This window comes from Ammospiza caudacuta, chromosome 16, assembly GCF_027887145.1.
Source record: "Ammospiza caudacuta isolate bAmmCau1 chromosome 16, bAmmCau1.pri, whole genome shotgun sequence".
NCBI classification, from domain to species: domain Eukaryota; kingdom Metazoa; phylum Chordata; class Aves; order Passeriformes; family Passerellidae; genus Ammospiza; species Ammospiza caudacuta.
Window position 1 is genome coordinate 17,644,560 of NC_080608.1, and position 22,748 is coordinate 17,667,307.

General features: G+C 49.1%; 1 protein-coding gene across 1 annotated transcript; it reads left to right on the forward strand.

The window, feature by feature from the left end:
* The first annotated feature begins 948 nt into the window (after positions 1–948).
* NDFIP1 (Nedd4 family interacting protein 1) lies at positions 949–22,358 on the forward strand. The gene is made up of 10 exons (XM_058815148.1): positions 949–964; positions 2,726–2,828; positions 6,352–6,643; positions 15,449–15,536; positions 16,250–16,380; positions 17,222–17,309; positions 17,477–17,601; positions 19,164–19,230; positions 19,785–19,890; positions 21,828–22,358. The coding sequence occupies exons 1-9, from the start codon at positions 949–951 to the stop codon at positions 19,886–19,888; spliced, it is 1,014 nt and encodes a 337-aa protein (XP_058671131.1). The 3' UTR covers positions 19,889–19,890; positions 21,828–22,358.
* Positions 22,359–22,748: the final 390 nt, after the last annotated feature.

The following is a 22,748-nucleotide window of genomic DNA, read 5'->3' on the forward strand; positions in this document are numbered from 1 at the left end:
GCTGTGGGAGGCAATGCTTCCTCCAGATACGTTAAAACGACCGTAAATATCTTGGTGTGGTTATGCTGGAGTGTCACCATCACAGCAGGGATCCACCCGGCTCTGTCCTTCAGCTTTTCAGACCTAGAGCCAAGCTCCCAGCCTTGTCCCACCAAAACGAGCTGTTGTCACACTTGAACTGTTCTGTAGGGACTCACTTTGGGGCAGGTTGGGGTCGTTCTGGGAGATGGAGAGACCACGATCTGCCTGTCCTTGCTCCTGGCACAGAGGTATCCCCAAAACACCTTCCTGCTGTTGCTCCGGAGTTCAAGCTCTCATGAAAATGCACCTGACCTCTCCTTGCACAGGCTTAGTTCATTGTTGGGATACAAAGCTCTTACTTCAAAGTTAGACCGACATTCAATTTCATCAGAAGGAAGAATGAGCTACAAATTGCTTTGCTGGGATCCAGCCCATGCAGTTACTTTTCATTTTAATAATTTAAATGCCCTGGCTAGAACCAGTGCTCCCGGTATTGTCTCATCCTGGAGAGCCCTTGGGTTGCCCGTGGTGATGATGGGTGTGGCGGGCTGTGGGCACACACGGGAAGAGTTTTAGGCCACAGAGACCAAATAAATTCCATGGGCAGGTGTTTCCATAGCAGTGTGAGCCCACGGGCAGATCTCTCGGTGGCCGTGTTGGGTGAGGAGCTGGCAGCAGCGGCATTCCCGGCTCTCCCGCAGGGCAGGGCAGCCTGGGCTCTGGCTTGGAGGGACACAGCTCTTCGCTTGTGCCATCGGGGCCATTTCGGTGCGGCAGAGCCATGGGTTCCCCGAGTTCTGGCAGCAATCACGGCAGCGGAGGGTTCAGAGGCACAGGACCGAGGCTGACCGGGGCCTGTGAGGGGACGGGGACCCGGCTGAGGTCTGGACCCTTCCCATGCTGGAGCTGCTTCAGTCCTCATCCAGGATGTGCCGGCACCAAGGTGAGCGCACAGCTGCCCTGCACACACACCTGGGAGCTCCCACATCACCCCTGCTGTGGCACAACTGCGGATTCTGGTGTGCAAAGCCAAAGCTGCTGCAGGGCTGGGCAGGGAGAGAGCCCCGGCACCGCCGCTCCCCACAGAGCCCTCAGCGGCTGCTCGGTTACCCTGGAAACGCGGCCAGAGCTCGCAAATTTCGGAAAGGCAAATTCTGGAGGCACAGCCCGCATAGGAATTGATGGCAGGGACACCACGGCGGTGAGCTCTAGGGCACAGCCGGGGTGACCTGCGGGTTGTGGGCTTTGTCTGCCCTCAGAGCGGCCTGGGACAGCATCACCTCATCCCCTGCTCCACCTCATCTGCCCCGGCTCTCCTGGGACAAGTGGAGCGCTGCTGCCTTTGGTGCCGGCCTTGCAGCCCCCCAGCTGCTCACACAGCGCCCTTGTGGGGATGGGGTCCGTGAAATCCGAGTGTTGGAGGGCTCTGACTGCTCCGGTGTGGCTTTCACCTCCCCTGCCAGTGGCTTGGACAGCTGCAGTGCACAGAGATGCAGGAGGAGCCGACAGTTCCCCGTAAAAGCCAGACATGTTTTGGTGAAAGCAAAAGCTCAGCGGAGCCGGGCAGGTGCCCCCGCGCTGCCCACACCCAGCACATCCTGTGGATCCTCAGCTCCTTCCACCCCGAGCTTCTCCAGGCTGGGCTGTGCGTGTGACTCGCAGGCTGGGTATTTTTAGGTATGATAATTTCTGCCCGTTATTGTTCCTGCATTTACAGCGAGCTGTTCCCATGCTGAAAAACTTCCTGGTGTCTGAACAGGCTGATTTTCCTTCCTTGCAAAAGCAGCAGATGGAAGGAAACAAACACTTCTCTTCAGGAGAAGCTGGAGTTTAATGGGGAGCTCTTAGAAACCCAGCATTTGCTTTTGCCCCACCTTGAAGGGATCACAGTCAGCAGTGCTCAGAGACCAGGGCTTTTGCTATTGGGAGCTGCTTGGGAGCACTGGGATTCTTTTCCTGAAACAGCAACAATTAAAAAATTATCTCCATGAAGAATCCTCTCTCCAAATCCTGTAATTAAAGAGTCTTTTTAATATCCACCATCAGCCACCTCTTTCCTGTTCCAGCATGTTCCATTTACCTTCTGACCCCAATTTATAAGAAAAGGAGAAATAGATCTGGAGGGGAGCTGCTCTTTCCTGCAAGCCCCACTCACATCTTAGCTCTCCCAACAGCACCCAAATCTTAATTAGGATACTTTTGGGGTCACAACAAGCCTATGGGTAGGGCAATGCATGAACAGGCAGCTCTGGAGAGCACCCATGCCAGTCCCTTTCCATTTTGCAGGTGATGTTGCCATGACAAAGCTGTCAGGACCTCATTCCTCACCAGGTTCAAAACTGCCAGCCTGAGCAGTAAGGGATTTAATCTGGATAGCAAGGTTAAATTAACTGTTGGTTAATTGTGATTTCTCCAGTAGGATGAAGAAACAACAGAGCCACAAAGGGCATTGGTGAAATCAGTGAGTGGGGCCCTGAAGTCAGGCTGGGCTGAGCTGGCTGCGCTGTGTGGAGGCAATTTGGAGCTCAGCTCTGCTTGCCCCATGCACCATCCTGCACAACTCACTGCATCCTCCATATCTGCCCCGCAGTTCTGCTGCTGGGTTTCAGTGGAAGAGAGCTCCCATTGGGAAATTCTTCCAATTCAATGGCACTGTTGTTTCCATTCCTCCTCCTCACAATACTCGTGCCTTATGGGGCCATAGTTTTCCACACCGGTGAACAAGGCACTGCTCCCACCCGGCTGTGGGACGTGTGGCTGCGCTCGCTGGGGCTCTCCTCAGCAGACCCCGTGTTCCAGCAGACCCCGTGTGACCCAGTGGCTTTTGTTGTTGTGACAAACACCAAAACTGCAGCTGCCTGCTGTCCAGAACCCCGAGGGAGCCCACACCTGCAGGACCTGCTGCTTCCGAGGCAGTGGGGCAGCTGCCCTGGGCAGGGGCTGTTGCAGAGCCACGGAATGGTTTGGGTGGGAAGGGACCTTAAGATTGTCCAGTTTCACCCCCTGCCATGAGCATTCCACCATCCCAGGTGGCTCCAAGCCCGATCCAACCCAGCCTTAGACACTTCCAGGGATGGGCCAGCCACAGTTTGGCTTTTTTGGGCAAAAAGATCGAAGATGATTCAGACACAAGATGATCGCAAGCACAAAAAGTCTTTGTGGCCAAGTGATATTTTGGGGAGGAGTATCTGTTAGACAGCATTTATTAATCCTTAACAAATCTCTCCAGCTTAATTATATAATTCTAATTCAGGATGTTATTCCACAGTGGGAAATGACATCTATGGATACTCAAACCCTGTGATTCCAATTCTTGCACATGGAGTGTCTCTGCCTTCAGGGACACAGGAGTACTTTCGAATTGATGACAAAATGTTTCTGTCATGTGAACATTTTGTGTTGGAGAATTTTGCTCAGACATGGCTTGAAGGAAAAAAGGCCATGAAAATATACAGCTGATTGAAAAGTAAAAGGCAGCTGTAAACAGCAAAGTTCTCAGACACGTTCCTGTAAACAGCAAAGTTCTCAGGCTTATTTTTTAATAACAAGTAAATACCTTGTCCTTGGATAGTGATGGGAAAGCAGAGTGACAAACATGGAGGCCTTGAGAACAGTTAATAACAGGATGAGAAAAACAAGTTTTGGTCTCAATAAGAAACCACAGGTATTGAAAACAAGAGGAGGGGTTGGTGTGTAATCTGTAGCCAATAATGAGCTCGGGTTTTGCAATATGTATGAACTTAATTAACACGATTATAAAAGTGTGCATGCTGGATCAATAAATCAGAGTTCGATGCTGATCAATTAAGATGGGTCGGCTCCCTTCGCTTCCTCAATTTTGATTTTTTTTTTAATTGGGTAATTTAGCACTAAAAGGTTAGAAGAAAGATCTAGCTTTAATGTCCTGCTGAGTTCTTACTAGTCTAGCTTACACGCCCTGCTTTTGAGGTTTATTATTTAGCTTTTAGTGTTCAATATTTATTACAAAGTGCAGATTAAATGTGCTCCCTTTATTGCTTAGTTGTACACAATAATTAAAGGAACACATGTAGAGCTCCAAGATTTCAGAGGACTCACTCCACTACTTGTCATACTTTCAATTGCTTTCAAATACTTTCACAGCACATCCCGTACGGAAGTCACTAAAATCAATGACTTCAAGCTTCAAGTGTCTCTCGTGAGAAAAGACATTTTGTACTGGGGAAAAAGACAAAAAACACAGAGGCATGAAGTGATTTGCCTCAAACCACTTGGGAAATGAAAGCAGAACCAGTCATGTGCTGTAACCACAGCATCATCTTTCTACTGACCTTCCCCACCTTAGAAAATAAAAATAAATACAGGGAGAGAAGCTGGAAGGAATTGCCCTTACCCCTCTCGAGTCTGTCATGCTCAGACTAGGTGGACTAATTAGCCTGTGATTTGCCTCCACTGGCCCCAAAATGGCTTTGACACAAATGGTTTCACCATTTCTCCAGGATACGTTCCAGCATCTTCTCTGAGGACATGCACAGGTTGCATCTTATTTTAATCTCTGTGTTGTCCAAGTCAATCACTGTGCAGCTAATTACACTGCTGCTATAGCCTTACTTAGGGGTGTAATCCCACCTCAGCAGCAAGTAAATCCGTGCATGTCATCAGGACAGCTCCTCACTGCAGGGAAATTCTCACTGCAAATCGAGAGTCTTGTGGAAAGGTGAAACCAGACTCTGTCAGTGCCTGCAGCTCTTGTTCCAGCTCCTTCAAAGGCATCTGTGTTGCAAGAACCCTGCCTTGTCCTTGTGTCTCCAGCATTTCTCAGGAGTCACTCTTTGAGGTTATTCATCGCTAAAATCCTTCACGGTTCCTGCCTCTCCTTTGGCACGAGAACTGGGATGTTCATTCATCTCACTAAGACATCGATGAACTCCCTACCCCTCAAAAGCAAAATACGGGGAGAAAAGCATCCAGGCTGATTATGGTAGGGAATAATGAACACTGAGGCCTGTATTTATGACTGAGTGTGCAGTTCAAAACCATGTCCTCGGGCTTCAATGCTTGCAACTCTCTGAATTTGCAGTTTGGAATCCCAGCGGGGCTGATTCAGCCTTCCTCATCCTAAAGCTGATATATTTAAATCTCATCCACCTTAGGGATTGATGTGGGTAATTTTCTGCAAGCCTGACTAGAGCTGAACCGCGCATGTAGAAAACAAATGTTACACAAGCTGAGAAGTGTTTTGGCCAATGTAACACTGAAGAATTCAGAATAAACCAACTTGTCTCACTGCGTGGTTACCTACATGTGCTCCTTTTGGAAGGAAGGAGCTCAACACCATCTGCTCCCTGTGGATATGAAAGAGCTGATGGCCAACACCTTGTGTTTGGTGCAGCTGCCCTGTTCCCTGCCCATGTGGCGGGACAGGGATGGCTGGGGTGTGACCCAGGCTTGGTCAGCGTGGCTCACACAGGGCTGGTTCCTCAATGCTGGCTCTGGTGTGTGTCCCTGCTGAGGCAGCATGGCTTTACATCAATTTCCTGACTCCCTAGGTTTTACTAACACATCCCATGGCAGCTTCCACTCTGAAAATTATACTTTAGTTCACAATCTACATTATGTGTAGTGCACAGAGTTTGTGGGGTCACTCCTGCAGCTGCAGTGGTGTCAGGGACACGCTGCTGGCTCTCAGCATTCCCGCAGGCAGTGGCACACCGGGTCCCCACACAGAGCCGGGCTGGCTCCGGGTTGGCTTGGGTCACTCTCCAGCTCCACTGGAGTTGCCCTGGTTGGGAACCAGCCCAGCAGAGAAGGACCTGTGGGTGCTGCTTGACAGCAGCTGAACAGGAACCAGCGTGTGCCCAGGAGGGCAAGAGGCCAATGGCACCTGGGCTGTCTCAGCAATAGCGTGGGCAGCAGGAGCAGGACAGGGACTGTCCCCTGTGCTGGCACTGCTGAGGTGACACCGTGAGTGCTGTGTCCAGTTCTGGGCCCCTCATAGTGAGAGAGACATTGAAGGGCTGGAGCATGTCCAGAGAAGGGAATGGAGCTGGGAAAAGGGCTGGAGAATTCCTGAGGGAGCTGGGAAGGGGCTCAGCCTGGAGCAGAGGAGGCTCAGGGGGGCCCTTGTGGCTCTGCACAGCTCCTGACAGGAGGGGACAGCCAGGTGGGCATCCAGGATGAGAGGGAACTGCCTCAGGCTGGGTCAGGGCAGGCTCAGGGTAGGCACAGCAGGAATTTCCCCATAGAAAGGGGGCTCAGGCCCTGGAACTGCCCAGGGAGGTTTGGATCCCCATCCCTGGAGTGCCCAAGGAAGGGCTGGAGGTGGCACTCGGTGCTCCGGGCTGGGGACAGGGTGGGCATCGGGCACAGCCTGCACTCGCTGCTGTTGCGGGTCTTTCCCAGCCCCGGTGTTTCTGTGATTCCGCGGCCGTTCCAGGAGCGCCGCTCGCGGCCCGGGGCGGCTCCGGCGGCGGGCGGGGCGGGAGGCGGCGCGGCCGAGCGTGACGGGGAGGGCGGGAGCGAGCGGAGCCCGCAGCGAGCAGCGACCGGGCCGCCGCCGCCTCCGCCTGCGCAGCGCCCGCACCGACCCCGCAGCGCCATGGCGGCCGCGGCCGCCGAGCCCAGCACCGGCCGCTACCAGCAGGTGAGGGGCGGCGGGGCCGGGCCGGGCGGCTCCCGGGGCGGCGGGGCCGGGAGCGGGGCCTGTGCTGGCGGCAGCGCCCGGGGCGGAGGCCGCGGGTCCCCGGGGGGTCAGGCCGGGCTCGGCAGCGGAGCCGCTCCCCGCCGGCCGGGGCTGGGTGTGCCCGGGCCCGAGGTTTGCCCGGTCCCGGGGCCGGTGTTTGCTCTGTCCTGGGGCCGGGTGTTTGCCCAGTGCCGGGGCCGGGGTTTGCCCAGTCCCGGGGCGACCTTGGCGCAGGGCGCCGACCCCGCCGCTCATTTCCCCCCACGGCAGCGACCCCCCCGCCAGGGAACGGTCTCGTTCCGCAGCGTCCCGAGGTCACCGTTAGTTTTCTTCCATCTTTTACGTGTGGAGTCCCTTTAGGCCAGGGGCTGGCCTTGCAGAGCTCCCTGGGGAATTCGGGTCGTTCTTTTCCTGCCTCCCGTTTGTCTGCACTAGCGGCCCCACGGAAAGGGCCGGGTGTCGGCTGGGCCCCCCGGTGTGACCCAGTTCTGGCAGGCGCTTTTCCGACATCAGACATGGAGAATTCTTTACTTAGAGCAATGGAGAAATCCCTCAAAACGGCAGACAGCTCGCTCCTGCTGAACCCGGGCTCTCCCAAGGAATCGCTGTGTTGTGACTTTTCCTGGGTAGCATTCCCGGCGTGGGTAGGCTCCTGCTCGGCTGAGTTCGAGATACACCCTCCCATGGGATGGAGTACTTGTCTCGTCTGACAGCTGCAGGTCTCCGTGTTTTTACATACTGGAAATGGAGAAGTTAAGCAAAACCTGGGCTTTTTTTCCTTTTGTTCAGTGCTAAACTGATGTGCTCACTTACAATGACAAATGTCTCTGTGTTGTTCTGGGACCTGCTAGGGACCGATAGCCAGGTCTCTGCACTAATCGCCTTTCCTGGCAGAGTCCTGCTGGTGGCGTTGACCCCAACAAGTGTCTTCACAAATGCCTTTTCCCCAGGGATGCGCAGCGTGTCCCATCACCCAGAGCAGTGGGGATGGGTGGCACAATCCCTGAAGGACCCCGCTGCCCGCTGTGGTGTTTCCTGGCTGATGCACACACTCCTGGTTTCTCCCAGAGGGGTGTGTAAAGCTGTGGTTTGCCTGCTCAGTGCTGTGTCTGCTCACACCTCGGGCAGAGCCAGGGCCGACTCATCTCGGAGCCCTGCAGAGATTAGGGAGCCAGGCTGTGCCAGAGGATTTGCACTGCTAAAGACAAGCACATAATGGAGGCCTGTGGAGCCACTGGTTTAACTGGAGTGAGAGGCAGATTCTCACATGTAAATGTATTTACTTTTGTGCAGCTGTTTAGAAATTGCTCCTCTTTCCTTGCCCTCTGCCAGAACCCAGGTGTTCCCATTGTGAAGTGTGTTATCACTGAACTGGCTCCTAATGCTTGTGTTGCTTCAAAACCCTGCAAGCTGTGGAGATGCACTCAGGATTTAGATAGAGAGGATGAGAGAGTGGGAGAGTCTCTGTAGCATTGAATGTGTCAATTTCCCCCCCATATTTTGAAACTTATTGTGTGTGGGAATGTACAATAATGAATGTACCATGTGCCAAGAGAGGCTGCTAGTGAAGTGATAACTGCAAGGGCTAGAGTGAATACAGGACCCAGTCAGTGGAGGTAGCCTGGAGAAATTCACAACAAGCTCATTTAATCCTTTAAATTATTGGATTATGAGTCAGTGGAGGAATTTTTAAAGCTTGATCTTTTTGGTTATGGGGTAATGCATTAATGGATTTGGTTATGCAGGTAGGTGGTTCCTGTACTGGTAAATGTGGATTGACTGTCCAAGTGTGCCAGGGACGTAACCCTCACTCTGGGATGGGTTCCTGATGTATTCCATGTGTATGTGGGAGCAGCTCTGAGATGTGGGCACTGTGGAACCTGTACAATATTTGTAGGATTCCTCAAGTGTCTGTATTTTTAGGAAAAAAAGGTGAGGGTTAGTGACCATGATCTGAGCACAACAGAACTCGCTACCCCAGTTTGAGACCTGTGTGTTTCCTCTCCTCTCCCAGCCCTTCTCAGCCTTGCAGGTGGGATGTGGGAAGGTGGGGATGTGGGCTGTGCTCCATCAGCAGCCTCTTTGTTCCCTGCAGACTCCCAGCCGTGTCTGTTCCCCATCGCGGGCACTGTGCAAGGGGCGTGCACTGATTGATTTTCCAATGCCAACTTCCTTTGTTCAGGAAGGAGACAATCTGATAAAAAGTAGCTTGCAGTGGTGCCTCTGGGCACTGCGAGTCTGAGCTCAGTACTGAGGAGGTGCAGCTCCATGTAGGATAAAACTGAAGCTCTGGAGAAGGGATTTCAGCCTCCCCAGCCCTTCATGGACAGCAGGGCTGGGACAGGCTGAGACTGCTGGATTTGGATCCTCCTCTGCAGGCCAGGTGCTGGGGCTGTGCTTGTGGAGGTGGGAATGGAGAGGTTTGGGAAGAAGGAGAGAGAGCTGCAGCTCGCCCTGGTGCTGTTATTCCGGGCACTGCTGTGTCCCCAAAAAGGGACACTGAGAGGCTGTTGTCATTTCAATCTGCCTTTGGGAAAGTTATACAGGGATGTTGTTGGGATTAGTGGGCTTAAAGCCTTCCCAGCATAACCCTGGCTTGAGAGTTCAGTTGGCAGAACTGTATTTCATCCTTGGGATAGAAATTACCCTCCATTCTGGAAAAAATAGCCCAGCTTTAACAGGTTTATTTACACTCTGTGTTTTCCAGGCATGCTTTGTACTTGGAGCATTCGAAAATACATGTGAGGTGTATGAGTAATGTAAACCCACCTAGGAAATGGTGGGAGTGTTAAATAATGAAGATGTATTCCTTTTTAAGTGCTGTGTCTTCCTGTTCCACTTGTTGAAGGTTTACATGGATCATGAATCATTCCATGAAGGGAGGTGTCAATGGGAAAAATAACCAAGAAAGATTTTTCCATTTGTTTGTTTTTTGTTCTGTGAAAACTGTAGAAGAAATACGTTGCTGGAAATAGAATGGGAATAGAGTTTAAATCCATGAAGGACTACAATGCTTCTTTAATATCTGGAGAGGCTGGAGTGGAACAGGAAGGCAGATATCAGTTGCTGCCTTGTGTGTACCTTGAGCTTGTGTTTAATTCTGCAGCTGAAATGGGCACACAGCTTGAAACTAAAAAATGAGAACATCCCAAATCTTTTCATGTCAGCAGTTAGAATCAGAAATGTCAGTGACTGTTTCCTCAGTGAAGTCCTTGCAGTGTGCAAGATGTGCTGGCTAAAGATAAGAATGCTAAGAAAAGTTGCAGGGTAGGTTGTTTGCATATTTATTTATATATTTTATTTGTAAGCAGAATAGGAGATGCCACTGACATAAACCCAGTAAAATTAGAAAAACTGCAGAGTAAAATTGTGCAGCCTCTGCTCTGAGGTTGTGCTGAAGCTGCCCCGTGTCCAGCCTCGGCTGTGCTGAGGTGACTAAAATCTGATTATTTTCCTCTGAAACATCCACCTCTGCAGGCAGCAGTACCTGTCAGGTAGCTTTGCAAGGGTTTAGTGATTCTGTGTGCAAAAGTTTTTATGGAATTTAAATACATTCTGTCCCTAAAAATCAAAGGATGTGGGAAAGGCAGGGAAACAGCAGCAGTCCAGTGTCATCTCACAGCTTGTGTAGCAGGAGAAAATAGCTTTGCATGCAAACTTTGAAATACAATATTATCTCAGGCATCAGGATGGTGTGGAGCTCTGAGTTGGGCTTTTTTAGTACCTTCTCTCTCATGACTAAAATGGAGTGGGGCTCAGTAGCCCCATTGGGAAGCAACTGTAGGAACAGCCCCTGAGGGCTTTGGGTTGTTCAGCGCTCCCAGGAGATGAGCAACCTTCTTCTGTGGGTTTGGCATCATGACTTAGAAGTGACCATAGAGAATGCAAGGATCCAAAGTTCTGTATGTGTGTGAATTCTGATCCTTTGTCATGGGGACGAGTGAGCAGAATTCAGTATTAAGGACTGTCCAATCATTCTGCTCCTGCCTGTTTTGAGATATCCAAATTTGATCCATGGTGGCACAATGGGATTTTTTTTCCATGGAAGATACTTGACCTTCTTCATATGACCATTTTAAAAACATGATATTTTAAAATGCTTAGAAGTCTTACCAAAATACCCTAATGTCCAGAAAAATATTAATCTGATTCTAAATATTATGAGAAGGCTTTATGCTTTAAGTGTGGGAAATTTAATTACAACTATCCAAGATTAAAACCTAATTTTTCCATACTGAGACCTTGATCTCTCAAGTCTGAGGCCAGTGTGTGGGACAGGTTTGTGCTGGCCCAAGTGTTTCCAGTCTGTCCAGACCAGTCTAACTCCCTGTTTGAACAGAAATGAGGGAATTAGACCAGCTTGTTTCCCAGGATTGAGGAGCATTTCTGTGGTGTCAGGCCCTTGGCTGCAGTGAGTCAGAGGACAGCACCCTCATGAGCCCAGGTTGTATTTTATGGACATAAAATAGGTTTTGGTTTGTGTTTTTGCCTTTTGGTGACTCATGAAATCATTGCCATCACCCCCCGAGGTGGATGCTGCTGCTGGCTCCTGCTCTGTGTGCCCTCTGTGTGCCAGGGAGCTCCAGGTGCCTTTGGGGAGGGGGCACAGTTCTCAGTCCTTGTTAAAAGGGAGGAGTCTCACAATCTCAAAGTCACTGTTTGGAGAAACTGAGTCCCAGCTGTGCCCCATCCCCAGCCTGTCCCCAGCCCAGAGCCCTCAGTGCCACCTCCAGGTGCCACCTGCAGGGATGGGCACTCCAGTCCCCCTGGGCAGCCCCTGCCAAGGCCTGAGCACCCTTTCCATGGGGAAATTCTGGGTTTGGCACAGGCAGGAGCTCACTCCTGGGGCTGGGCTGTGCCCAGGGCTGGGGCTGGGGCAGGAGCATCAGCATCTCCCCAGGGAGGGCTGGCTTGGCACAGGTGCCACATGTGCCACCTTAGAGGTGCTCAGCACACCTGTGCCACTGCAGGGGCTGGGCCAGACACTCAGGGCTGTCCCTGCTCCAGGAAATGGGCTGGGAGAGCCTGCAGGAGAAAACAGTTATTTGCTCATCAGGGAGAGGGCTGAAGGGAGTGGGCTGGCTTGTCTGCTAGCTTATCATTATTCCTGCTGATTAATAAGCTGATGTTAAGTTGCAGAAATTTGCAACAACATTGAGCAAAAGGCAGGATTTTAAATCAGGGTGTGTTTAATTAAGTAAAGCAAAAGTCAGTAAAAATAACTCCTTTTCAGAGTTGGCAGTGACTTTAATTTACTTCCAAAAGGCTGAAGATATGTAATGATATGTGATCTATTGCTAAGGCTAAGCTTGTAGTAATGCTGGTTTAGTGTAGTGATGCTCATTTGGTGTAAAGAATATTTACATGCAGCCTCAGAACTTGGCAAAGGGGAGTTAAAAAATAAAGATTCAAAACTATGTGAGCAGCCCATATGCTGAGTTTAGGAAATTTGGAAGAATGAACCAGTATATTTATTGGAAATGCTTTTTTTTCCAAGTTTACATGGAAGCATTTCCAAACAGCTTGGAAGATTTCAACTTTATGTTGCTGTGCTATGTATTTACATGGGACAGGTCTCAGTTAGGGCAAGTGGCAACCAGAGGTGATGTCCTGCTCAGTGCCAGGCTTCTGATGATGGGTCTTTTGGAAAATAATTATCCCTGGGTGTTCTGTCAGTTAACTTTCTGTTGGTTTAGCAGTCTGGTGAAAAAATCCCAGCCAAGCTGTTGTTTCAATAAGTGCATGCATGGCTGTAAAGACTGTCTTATTTCTTTATGCCACGAATACCAGAACCTTGCCTGAAAAGCTAAAATCCATCAGTGAATCTAGGAAGGAATTATCTCAGAGCCTCAGCAGAGCAGACTGAAGTCAGAGCCTGGTTTTCAGCAGGCTCCCTGGGTTCTGGGGCCTCGGGGGAGTTCTCTGGGAGTCCGTACCTGGCGCTGTGCAGGGCAGGTGGGAGCCGGGGCCAGGCCAGGCCTGATGAGTCATTCTTCCTGTCACAGGAACCCTCCCTGCTCTGCTAATAGGCACTTAGCTGAATTTTAGATGCCTGGAATCATTAAAAAGGCTGGAAGGCATTTGTGTACCTTGTCCATTAGAAGAAAAATATGTTTTCTATAACTAACCTCCTACAGCCTCGAGCCCAACTTCAGAAAGTAGCTGCATTTTTTGTGTCATTATCCATTACCTGAATTGGGGTGTTGGAAGGCAGCAGTGAATTCAGCTTCTTTCTCCCACGTGACATTGGTGGAAGAACACGTATTTCTTTTTACTATTGGAAGAAGAACCAGTGGTAGGAGTTAATATTCCACTCAATATCTGTGTCCTCTTTTGTTTCATTTCTTCCAGTGTTGTCACATGTGGTGCTTTCCTTCCCCCTCCCTGGTGACTGAGCTCTCAGGCTGTACCTGCCTCCTTTCTTACAGGCGTGAGGGGTTGAATTTCTGCCACCCCCTCACCTGGAGATCAGGTAACAAAGGGCAGGTGGAATCCAGAGTGTCCCAGCTGTGACAGAGCCTTTCCTCCTGTCAATACACCAGGTCCTGCACCGGCAGAGGGAGAAAAGAAGTGCTGAGTTTTCATATTTTCATGGATAGACTGACAATAAGCATGGTGGAGCATTTTCTGAGAATTCATAAACTACAGAGCTGGGGGAATCATGGAATCACAGAATGGTTTGGGGTGGGATGACTTTAAAGATCATATTTTTAATATTTTTTTACCCCTGCCCTGTCCACGGATCCAGGGGCAGCTCTCTGGGCAGAGATTGAATCAAGCATTTTGGCTCTGTGTTTTCTTGTCCCATCCATTGTCCCTTGTGCTCTGTGCAGGGTGGTTTGGGATTTCTGGAGTAATGCTGTGTTTTTCTAAAAAATTAAAGCATATTTGAATAAGCAATTGCTTCTCAATTTAGTTTGCATTTATTTCTAATGCTGAGCTCTGTGGGGTTTATAAAATGTTTGTTTCTTGGAAAGGCTTTGGGAGGACAAAGGTGGGAGTTGCTGCAGCTCCTCCTGTCCCTGCTCAGTGCCCTGGGGCTCAGTAAAGCCCAGGTGAGGCAGGTCCTGCCGCCTCCACCCCAGGGCCTCACACCCTGGGACTGTTTGCTGTGCTTCACATCTGGGCTGTGTCCTGCTGACAGCTGTGCTGGGAGCTGCTCCCTGGAACTCGGATTAAATCTTCATCCGGATCAGTGATTCCTCCTTCTTCAAGGAAATGGTTCAGTGTTGTCATGTGAGGACTGCTTATCCACAAAGCTTGGGGCTCACCCAAGCACCCTTTTCTTCTCCCCCACCTCTTCTGTTTAGAAAACGTTCCTGGGGAGCAGAGTGAGCTGCAGCTGATGTGGAACTGGAGTGCATGGCTGTGGTGCTGTGCTGTTCTGCTGCACCTGGACTGGCAGACAGTGCTCCTGATTTTGTTCTGGTGCTTTCCAGTGTAATTTCCTCCCTTTTCCCCCTCTCAGCTGACTCCTTGGACCTGCAGGCAGAACCACTCATGGTCATCTGCTAAGCACAGTCAAGGCTTTCACAGAGGGTGTGGATGTTGTGTGATCTGGAGCAGAATATAGGTTATTATAGACTTCCACTGGCACAGAGCAGCTCTGGCTGCCCCTGGATCCCTGGCAGTGCCCAAGGCCAGGTTGCACACTGGGGCTTAGATTAGCCTGGGATCATGGAAGGTGTTCCTGCCCATGGCAGGGGGTGGAGTGAGATGGGCTTTAAGGGATGGCCCAACCCAAACCATTCTGTGATCTGTGATGTTAAGCAGCAAAAGGAATAAAACTCCAAAGCACAGAACACTTGGATATCCAAGATCTGCATTTAGAAGTGGGAGCTGATTTATTTTCCCCTGATACAAATAAGATAAGAACATCCCCCTACGCCCCCACCCCTGTGTTAAATGCTCAAGGAGAATGGCAGCATGTCTCTACAAAGAAAGCAAAATATCCCAGATGGCTTCAGGAGTGTGGGTTTGCAGGAGGGAGAGCTGGAGGAGACATTGCTTAGAGGTGATCTCAAACCAGGGCAGTGCCTCCTGCTCAGCCCAGTGCTTCAGTCTGGAGGTGCTTGTTTGAGGTGAGTTATTCTGCAGCAAACCTCAGTGCTTTTGCTGCTGAGGTGATGAGAAATGGAAGGAAGGGAAACATGAGATGGGAGCTGTAACCTCCTTTCTGGCCTGGTGCTGCAGCTCCCCTGATCAAAGCTGCCACGGCACACCTGCCTCGTGCGGGTGATGCTGGAGCTGTGATAGCTCCTGGTTATTTATACAGAGCCTGTGGGAAGCACAGTGCACAAAATAAACCAGCTCCTTTTCAGTCATGCAGTGTGAAAGGTTGAAGGGAAATGGCAACATTTGTACTTTTGTGCATCATTATGTAGTGTATCCATGGAAAAAACCCTTCCTTAGCAAAGCCACAGGCAGCAATGGAGCCTTTTGTTGGGTATCTCACTGTATTTCTTTGACTAAAACAGATGCAACTAAGCAATGTGAGCTGAGGAAGCGCCAGGGAAATGGAAAGGTACTGGAAAGCTGTGTGCTGTGCTTTGCTGGAGTCCAGGTGTGTGATGAGAGGATTAAAAACAACTTTAAAACTGAGATGGAAGATTGATCATTTCAAGTGGGAACGCTGCAAAGGGAGGCTGAGCAGCTGCTCCGTGTCCCATGGTGCTTCCAGAAGAGTGTGTAGTGTGCAGTTAAAGCTGCAGGGGTGGTGTCAGAGCACTGAGACACCCCTGAGCCCTGGTGTGTGGTTCTGTTCAGCTGCAGAATGAAGAGGAGCCGGGCGAGGCCGTGCCGGTGGTGAACGACGCCCCTCCGCCCTACAGCAGCATTTCTGCAGACAACACAGGTACTGTCACCTGGGGAAGGGCTGGCATTGCTCTGCTGCCACTGACTGCTCTCCTCATCCACAGCTGCCTCTGCAGCACCTTCCTGAGCTGCAAGGGCCAGGATTGATCCACACAGCCTGTGGGTTCTTGTGGTTTAGGAGATGCAATTTGGCTGCGCTCGTCTGATGTCATCCCATCAAGGGGTGTTCAAGTTACAGTTCACAGTGTTCTCAGTAAATTGGAGACAGTTAAAAATCAAAGTGCTGGGAGGATTTGTGGTTCCCCTCTCATTATCTGGCATTTGGATGATGCTGTGCCCCTTCCTTAAAGGATTCGTTACTTAAAAGGGTTTAAAGAATTCACTTTCCCTGCACTTTCCAATAACTAAGCACTTGGATGGGCCTTTGACTCATCCTCCTGTCCTGTCACTAATAACTTTAATAACCACTTGGATCTGGAAACGTGACTGTTTCTGAGTATCCAAGTCAGCGGAGGCACAGCATGTGGTGTTGTTTTAAGCAGAAGTACAGCCAGACATGTTCAGTGATGTTCTCTGGGTTGCTGGCTCTCAGAGAAGGTGCTCCTGTGCTTTTCCCTCTCTGCTTTGGGATGGCAGGGGGCTGGCCTGGGTGGGAGGGTGGGGAATGGGGCTCGCTGGAAGTCACTGGAGCACTGCTGGTTCCCAGCAGGGTGTTCCTGAGGAAGTGCTGAGCTCTCTCTGTGTTTTGTGCAGCTTACTTTGACTACAAGGATGAGTCAGGGTTCCCGAAGCCGCCGTCCTACAACGTGGCCACCACTCTGCCCAGCTACGACGAGGCCGAGAGGAGCAAGGCTGAGGCCACCATTCCCCTGGTTCCTGGCAGGGTGAGTGGCCCTGTCCCTGTCCCTGCCCTGCTGGCTGCCAGTTCAGCTTTAGCTCCTGCCCATCGTGTGTCATGACTCTGAAAATTTGTGTTTTTGAAGCTTTCTGGGGTGGTGATATTCCACACTTCTGAGAGTCCTGTGGCTATTTTTTTAAATTTTTTTTTCATTTTCCTTTGAGCACTGTGATGATGTCAGACATCTCAGTAATGCCAGCATGTGCTAGCCAGATTAGCTTGGCAAGCTGACAGAGGGACTGTGCTGTATCCCTGTGCTCTGACACTGGGGTTTTTGTTGGTTTTTTTCATTTTTAAAAAAAGATTTAGGATTAATTCTTCAGCTGTTTGGCATATCTACCCTTGATACTCCTGCTGTTTACTTAGTTGACTTTTTTGGAGGTCAGTGTAGCTGATACAAGGACGATAAAACCATTCTGTCAGAATTATTTCTTTTCGTTTTTTTCAACATTATCTCTTGTTCAGCCATTCTTTCCACCCCTGCTAGCATTAGAAGTCCCCTGCTCATTACACTTCTTCACAGAAGCCAAATTCCTTGCTGAGATGATAATTTTTTGATGAGTTGAAGAATTCTTCACAATGAGAACAAGAACATGCTGGATCTTGACTGTGTTAAAAATAAAGATACATTTCCTATTATATAGATAACATTTCATGCTCTGCACCATTTCAGGATGAGAAACAGGAATTTTCTAGTGCCTCCATTTGTAGCCTTTTGGTATTTAGGATTCCAGCCCTTTTTTTGAAGAGTCACACCCAGAAGTGGGGTTGCTGTGTGGACTGGACTGACCTAAATCCCCCATGTGCTGCCTCCCTCTGCATTGCAGGATGATGACTTTGTGACACGGGATGACTTTGATGACACTGACCAGCTGAGGATAGGAAATGATGGCATTTTCATGCTGACTTTCTTCAGTAAGTACCTGATGGAATGAACTTTTCTTCAAGCAGTGACCCAGAATAGTTTGGGTCACATCTATGTTTATGTAGCACCAGGAAAAACCTCAGTGCAAGTGGTTTATGGTTTTTTCCCTTGGTATATAGTGGTGTCTTGACCTGCTGCTTTTCTCCTGCTTTCTCAGTGGCATTCCTCTTCAACTGGATTGGATTTTTCCTGTCTTTCTGTCTGACTACTTCAGCTGCAGGACGATATGGGGCCATTTCTGGCTTTGGTCTGTCTCTTATTAAGTGGATCCTTATTGTCAGGGTGAGTTGTGTGGTGCAAAACCACGTACACAGACACTGATACTCTTTTTTCCCAGCAGGTTTTTATCTCATACTGAAGTTAGGAGATTTTTAAAATAATGAAATTATTTTTGAGCTACTTACTAAGAACAGGGCTTTTTCATAATTGTATCCTGTTTATGTGCTGGAATTACAACTGTAGTAAAAGAAAAGAAAGATTGCACACCCAGATAAGCTTTGGGGATGCTCCATCCCTGGAAGTGTCCAGGTTTAAGCTGGACAGGGATTCCTGGGATAGTGGAAGGTGTCCCTGTCTGTGGCAAAAGAGAGGAGCTGTAGGATCCTTCCCAGCCCAACCCCTGTGGGATTCTGGGGTTCATTCTGTGTCTGACAGAGTGTGGTTTGTGCTGAGCAGCAGCAACACTCTGATCCTGGGAAAACATGAACCCAGGCAAAGCCAGCCCTGCCTTCAGCCTCTGCTGTGCCCTGGCTCTCCTGTGGAAAGAAGGAAATTCTCTAAAATGCAGGATAGCTGCTGAGGAGAGGGAAACAGGGCTGTGGGAGGAGTGAGGGTTGGAGCAGCACTGGAGAAGGCCGTGGGTGCCCTCTGGTGCAGCCTCCCTGCGGCACAGCAGCAGGACCAGGAGCAGCTGACATCCTGCTCCAGGGTTTTTGGCTCTTATATTTTTCTGAGGGATTGGGAGAGAAAATATTTCCATCAGGAAATCATTATTTGGAGCCTGTGAAATGATGATATTCCAGGCTGAAAGTTGAATTTCAAGCAAGCAGCTCACTGGCTGTAAGTAGAAGTAGAGAGCATTCATGTCAGAGCTGTCACTTCCTAGCGTGTCTTTTGGGGCTGGGAATTCTCATTTGTAAATGCAGCATCTCTTCACTTTTCTGACAGTTTTTGTGGTCATCTTGGTTCAGAGGTGTTAAGGACTGTTTGCTGGATTAAGAGGTGTGACGGAAGGAGGTGACATTATTTGTGGATTTGATTTAAACATCAGTAACAAGTTTATCTTTTGTTAGCTTTTAAGTTTGAATAGAACAAACCCAGAGGAATTATAATGTATTTATACTGAACCTGTGAACTTCAGTGCTCTCATAGTGTTGGTGCCATTCATTTAATAGCAGTAATTTTCCCAACTGGGAATCTTGTCAGTGGGCTCCACAGATGTGGGATTTCTTTCCCAGCTGCTCCACCATCCAACATGACAGTAATGAATGTGCTGCACTGCTGCAAGCCTGCTCTGCCCTTTCAGATCCTGCAGCTGTGCTTTATGGGCATCCAGGACATGATTTAAAACAGGCATATTTGCCCAGCAGTGCCCTTGTGCCCCACTGACGGGCAGAATTCATAGCTGGGTGTTGAATCTGTCCCATTCCCATTGTTGGAGCTGGTGCAGAAAAACTATAAATAACAGTTTGTGGAGGTAACTCATTGCTGCAGCTGGTGAAATGCAGCATCCCATGAGATCTCTTGTGTGCAGCCCTGTCTGGTTACTGCTAAAATTGGTGGGGATAGATTTTGGTTCACAAACTTCCATGTGCTCTAAACTGTAATTTTTTGCTGTTTTTCAGTTCTCCACCTATTTTCCTGGTTACTTCGATGGCCAGTACTGGCTTTGGTGGGTCTTCCTTGTACTAGGTGAGTGGCTGTGGGGGGAAAGATGCTTAAAAACTGTAAAGCCAGGTAGGATTTTGTGAGCATTCCTGGCTGTTAAATATCTGTGTGTGGCTGTCCAGATGAAGTGTGACCCTCATACTCTGACTGAGCACATTCAGGTTTTAAAGGCACATGTAAAAACTGTCCTGCCAGTTCTTGGTGGCAGCATCCTGACATCATCCAGAAGTTATGAAGAGAATAATGCTTGTTACTGATATTGTGTCTGCTCTTGCATCTTAAATAGAGGGGTGGATTGTTCCCTCCCTCATTTTATTTTCTTTTTCCTGCTTTGGGAGTGACTGGATCATGTTTGGATTCAAAAGTTCTGTGATTGCCCAAGGAAAATTTGTTTTTGAAGTTACCTGAAATGGAAAGATGAGGTGTTATTGCTACCAAAAAGAATTACTGTGTGTGATCAGCTGCTGTGCATCCCAGTGGTGAGGTCCCTCTGTAGTGCTGACAGGGAGTTCAGCTGCTCCCTCTCCTTGAAGAGGCAACACCTCTGTTAACTGGACAAATGTGTCTCTCCCCTGCAGGTTTTCTGCTGTTTCTCAGAGGATTTATTAATTATGCAAAGGTTAGGAAGATGCCAGATACATTTTCCACTCTTCCCAGAACCAGAGTTCTCTTTATTTACTAAAGGTAAATTTTCTGCTTTCCTGAATTTGTTCTGCTTTGATTTTAACTCTATTTAGTGACTTTTCTAGGCTACACTTTCCATTGCTTGAATATTTTTAGAACTCAAGGAAGCAGGGAACAGTTGTTTCTTGGTACCCCCTACCCAGCCCCTGGGTCTGCAGAGCCCAGACTGACCTGATGGGAGGCAGAGCAACACTGGACATTTGTCCCTGAGTTTTTGCTGTGAGGAATTGGATATTCCTTTGATTCCCTGACTAGATACTGTGAGAACAGAACCCCTGCCCCTTGGTACTGCTGAGTGTTTGGCAAATGTGGCTTTGAGAATAAATCACATGCCTGAAACACGTGGTGTGTCCCAACCCCGAGGAGAGGTCACAAAATGTTGTTAGAGGGGTATGCCAGTGCCTTTGGCTTTTGTCCCAGAACGAGCAAATTGTCTGAATTCTGCTGTTTGAAATTGCTGCCAGGCTCCTGAGGAAATGGCAGCCTTGCACACCTTTGCTCTCCTCAGACCCTCCCACACACGTGAGCTGCCCTCCCTGAGCATCCTGCAAAAACCTGAGTGCCTGGGAGTGTTCTGCTCAGTGCAGAACCTCAGGCTGGCTGCCTTAATGGGGCTTTAAAGGAGGAGGCTTAAGTAGCTGGAGCCTTGTAGCATAATTTCCTGCTCACAGCAGATAATGGCCTGGCATTAACTGTCCCTCCCCGAGGGGAAGGAAGTCCTGGAATAGGTTGCTTCCCAGCTGGGGAATGCAACACGATGCTCCCTTTAGAAATATCATAATAACGCTCCATTTCCCCAGAGAGGCAATTGCAGCTGGGACAGTCAAAGAAACCAAACCAGCCCCAGCCTTAAATTGGGGGTCATTAAATTGTTGAGATTTGAAAACCGAGCCTTGGGTTTCCAAATGTGCTTCCCTTTTATTAGAAACTGCAAATTGCCCACGATTCTGCTTCGTTTCCAGGCTGTGAGGGGAACCTGCAGCACAGAACAGCCTTTGTGCAGTGCTTTCCTCTGGTGATAGTGTGTAAAAATAGTTCAGCCAATTTCTTTACGTGTTTCAGTTCTGTTTAACAAAGTTCTGGTTTGTGACCTCCTCCAGGATCTGTAATGTCCTCCCAGATTCCTGCTGAGTCACCAGAGCCTTCATTTCCCCCAGTTTATGGTCACAGAATGTGAGCATTTGAAGTCAGCTTTATCTCTGCATTTTGTCTGACAGAACAATTTTTTAAAAAATTTTGCTCCTTTACCAAAACTTTATTTTTTATTTCCTAAAGGAACTCTGTGGTTTCTTTTTGCATAGACTTTTCCTGTGTTTGAAATTTGAAATTACATTTTTGGAGACCTGGCTTCACTCCTTGCTTGTGGAGCTATAGAGTGTTTAAATTATTATTTATGTGTCATTTTAGAGTGTTTTCAAAAAGCACTGTCAGATATGCTGAGAAAAATGTCCAGAATAATTCATAAATATTTCAACTGTGATACTTCCCCTGAAAATAAATCTTTAATCCTTAATTCTGAGTGAAGAAACCACAAAAGACTTGGATTTTTAGTGTATTATTGTCCTTAGCTGAGATTTCCTCTTCAGGGCATGATGCAAAGGGCGCAGTGAGGGATTGTTGTTATTTCAGATCAGGGATAATTTTTAGAAAATTAGGAGGGGAATAAAGAGTGCACACCAGAAAATACAACCTGGTGAAATGAATCTGGTGAAAAGCTGGAGTTCACTATTCCAGCCGTGTGTGCAGTAATGGACACAGTCCTGGTGTTAGCCTGTAAAATACACACAGATTGCTGAGCATTTTGCTGGAGTCACATCATTGTGTGCTGAGACACTTCACAAGCCCTTAGACATCCTGTGCTGTGTGAACAACATCCTCCTGTTATCCAAAATAACCCTCTGACTGCAGCTTCGGTGTTCAATATCCTTCTCCAACAGATGTTTTCTGGCAAATGTCTTCCTGCATTAGAGAAATCTCCCCCAAGAAGCAGCAGGACACCTGCAGGAAGTGAATCAAGGCTCTGGAGCAGAAGAAAAAATAATCACCTGCTTTAAAATAAATAAATAAAAGTACTGTTGGAAAAAGAAAAAAAAAAGGAGAAGCATTTCTTTCGATTTGTTTTTAGGTGTAAAATTTTAATAATTAACGCAGAATTCTGTAATTGTTGACTCATTAGTGGCTAATGTTTGAAGCAGCTCTTGCAGTGAGTCTGTGGTGTGCTGATGGAGCCCTTCAGGCAGAGTTTGTGGTGTTTGGGCAGCAGGAGCCGTCCCGGGGCCAGCAGGGGCCAGGCTTGCTTTAGTTCCTCTGCAGCCTGGGAGCTGCCCGGGCTCTGCCTGTGCTGGGCAGTGTGACACTGTCTTGGAATGTGTGTGACACTGTCCTGGGCTGTGTGTGACACCCTGTGCTGTGTGTGACACTGTCTTGGAATGTGTGTGACACCGTCCTGGGCTGTGTGTGACACTGTCCTGTGCTGTGTGTGACACTGTCCTGTGCTGTGTGTGACACCCTGTGCTGTGTGTGACACTGTCTTGGAATGTGTGTGACACCGTCCTGGGCTGTGTGTGACACCGTCCTGGGCTGTGTGTGACACCCTGTGCTGTGCGTGACACTGTCCTGGGCTGTGTGTGACACCCTGTGCTGTGTGTGACACTGTCTTGGAATGTGTGTGACACTGTCCTGGGCTCTGTGTGACACCCTGGGCTGTGTGTGACACCCTGTGCTGTGTGTGACACTGTGCTGGGCTGTGTGTGACACTCTGTGCTGGGCTCTGTGTGACACTGTCCTGGGCTCTGTGTGACACCCTGGGCTGTGTGTGACACCCTGTGCTGTGTGTGACACTGTGCTGGGCTGTGTGT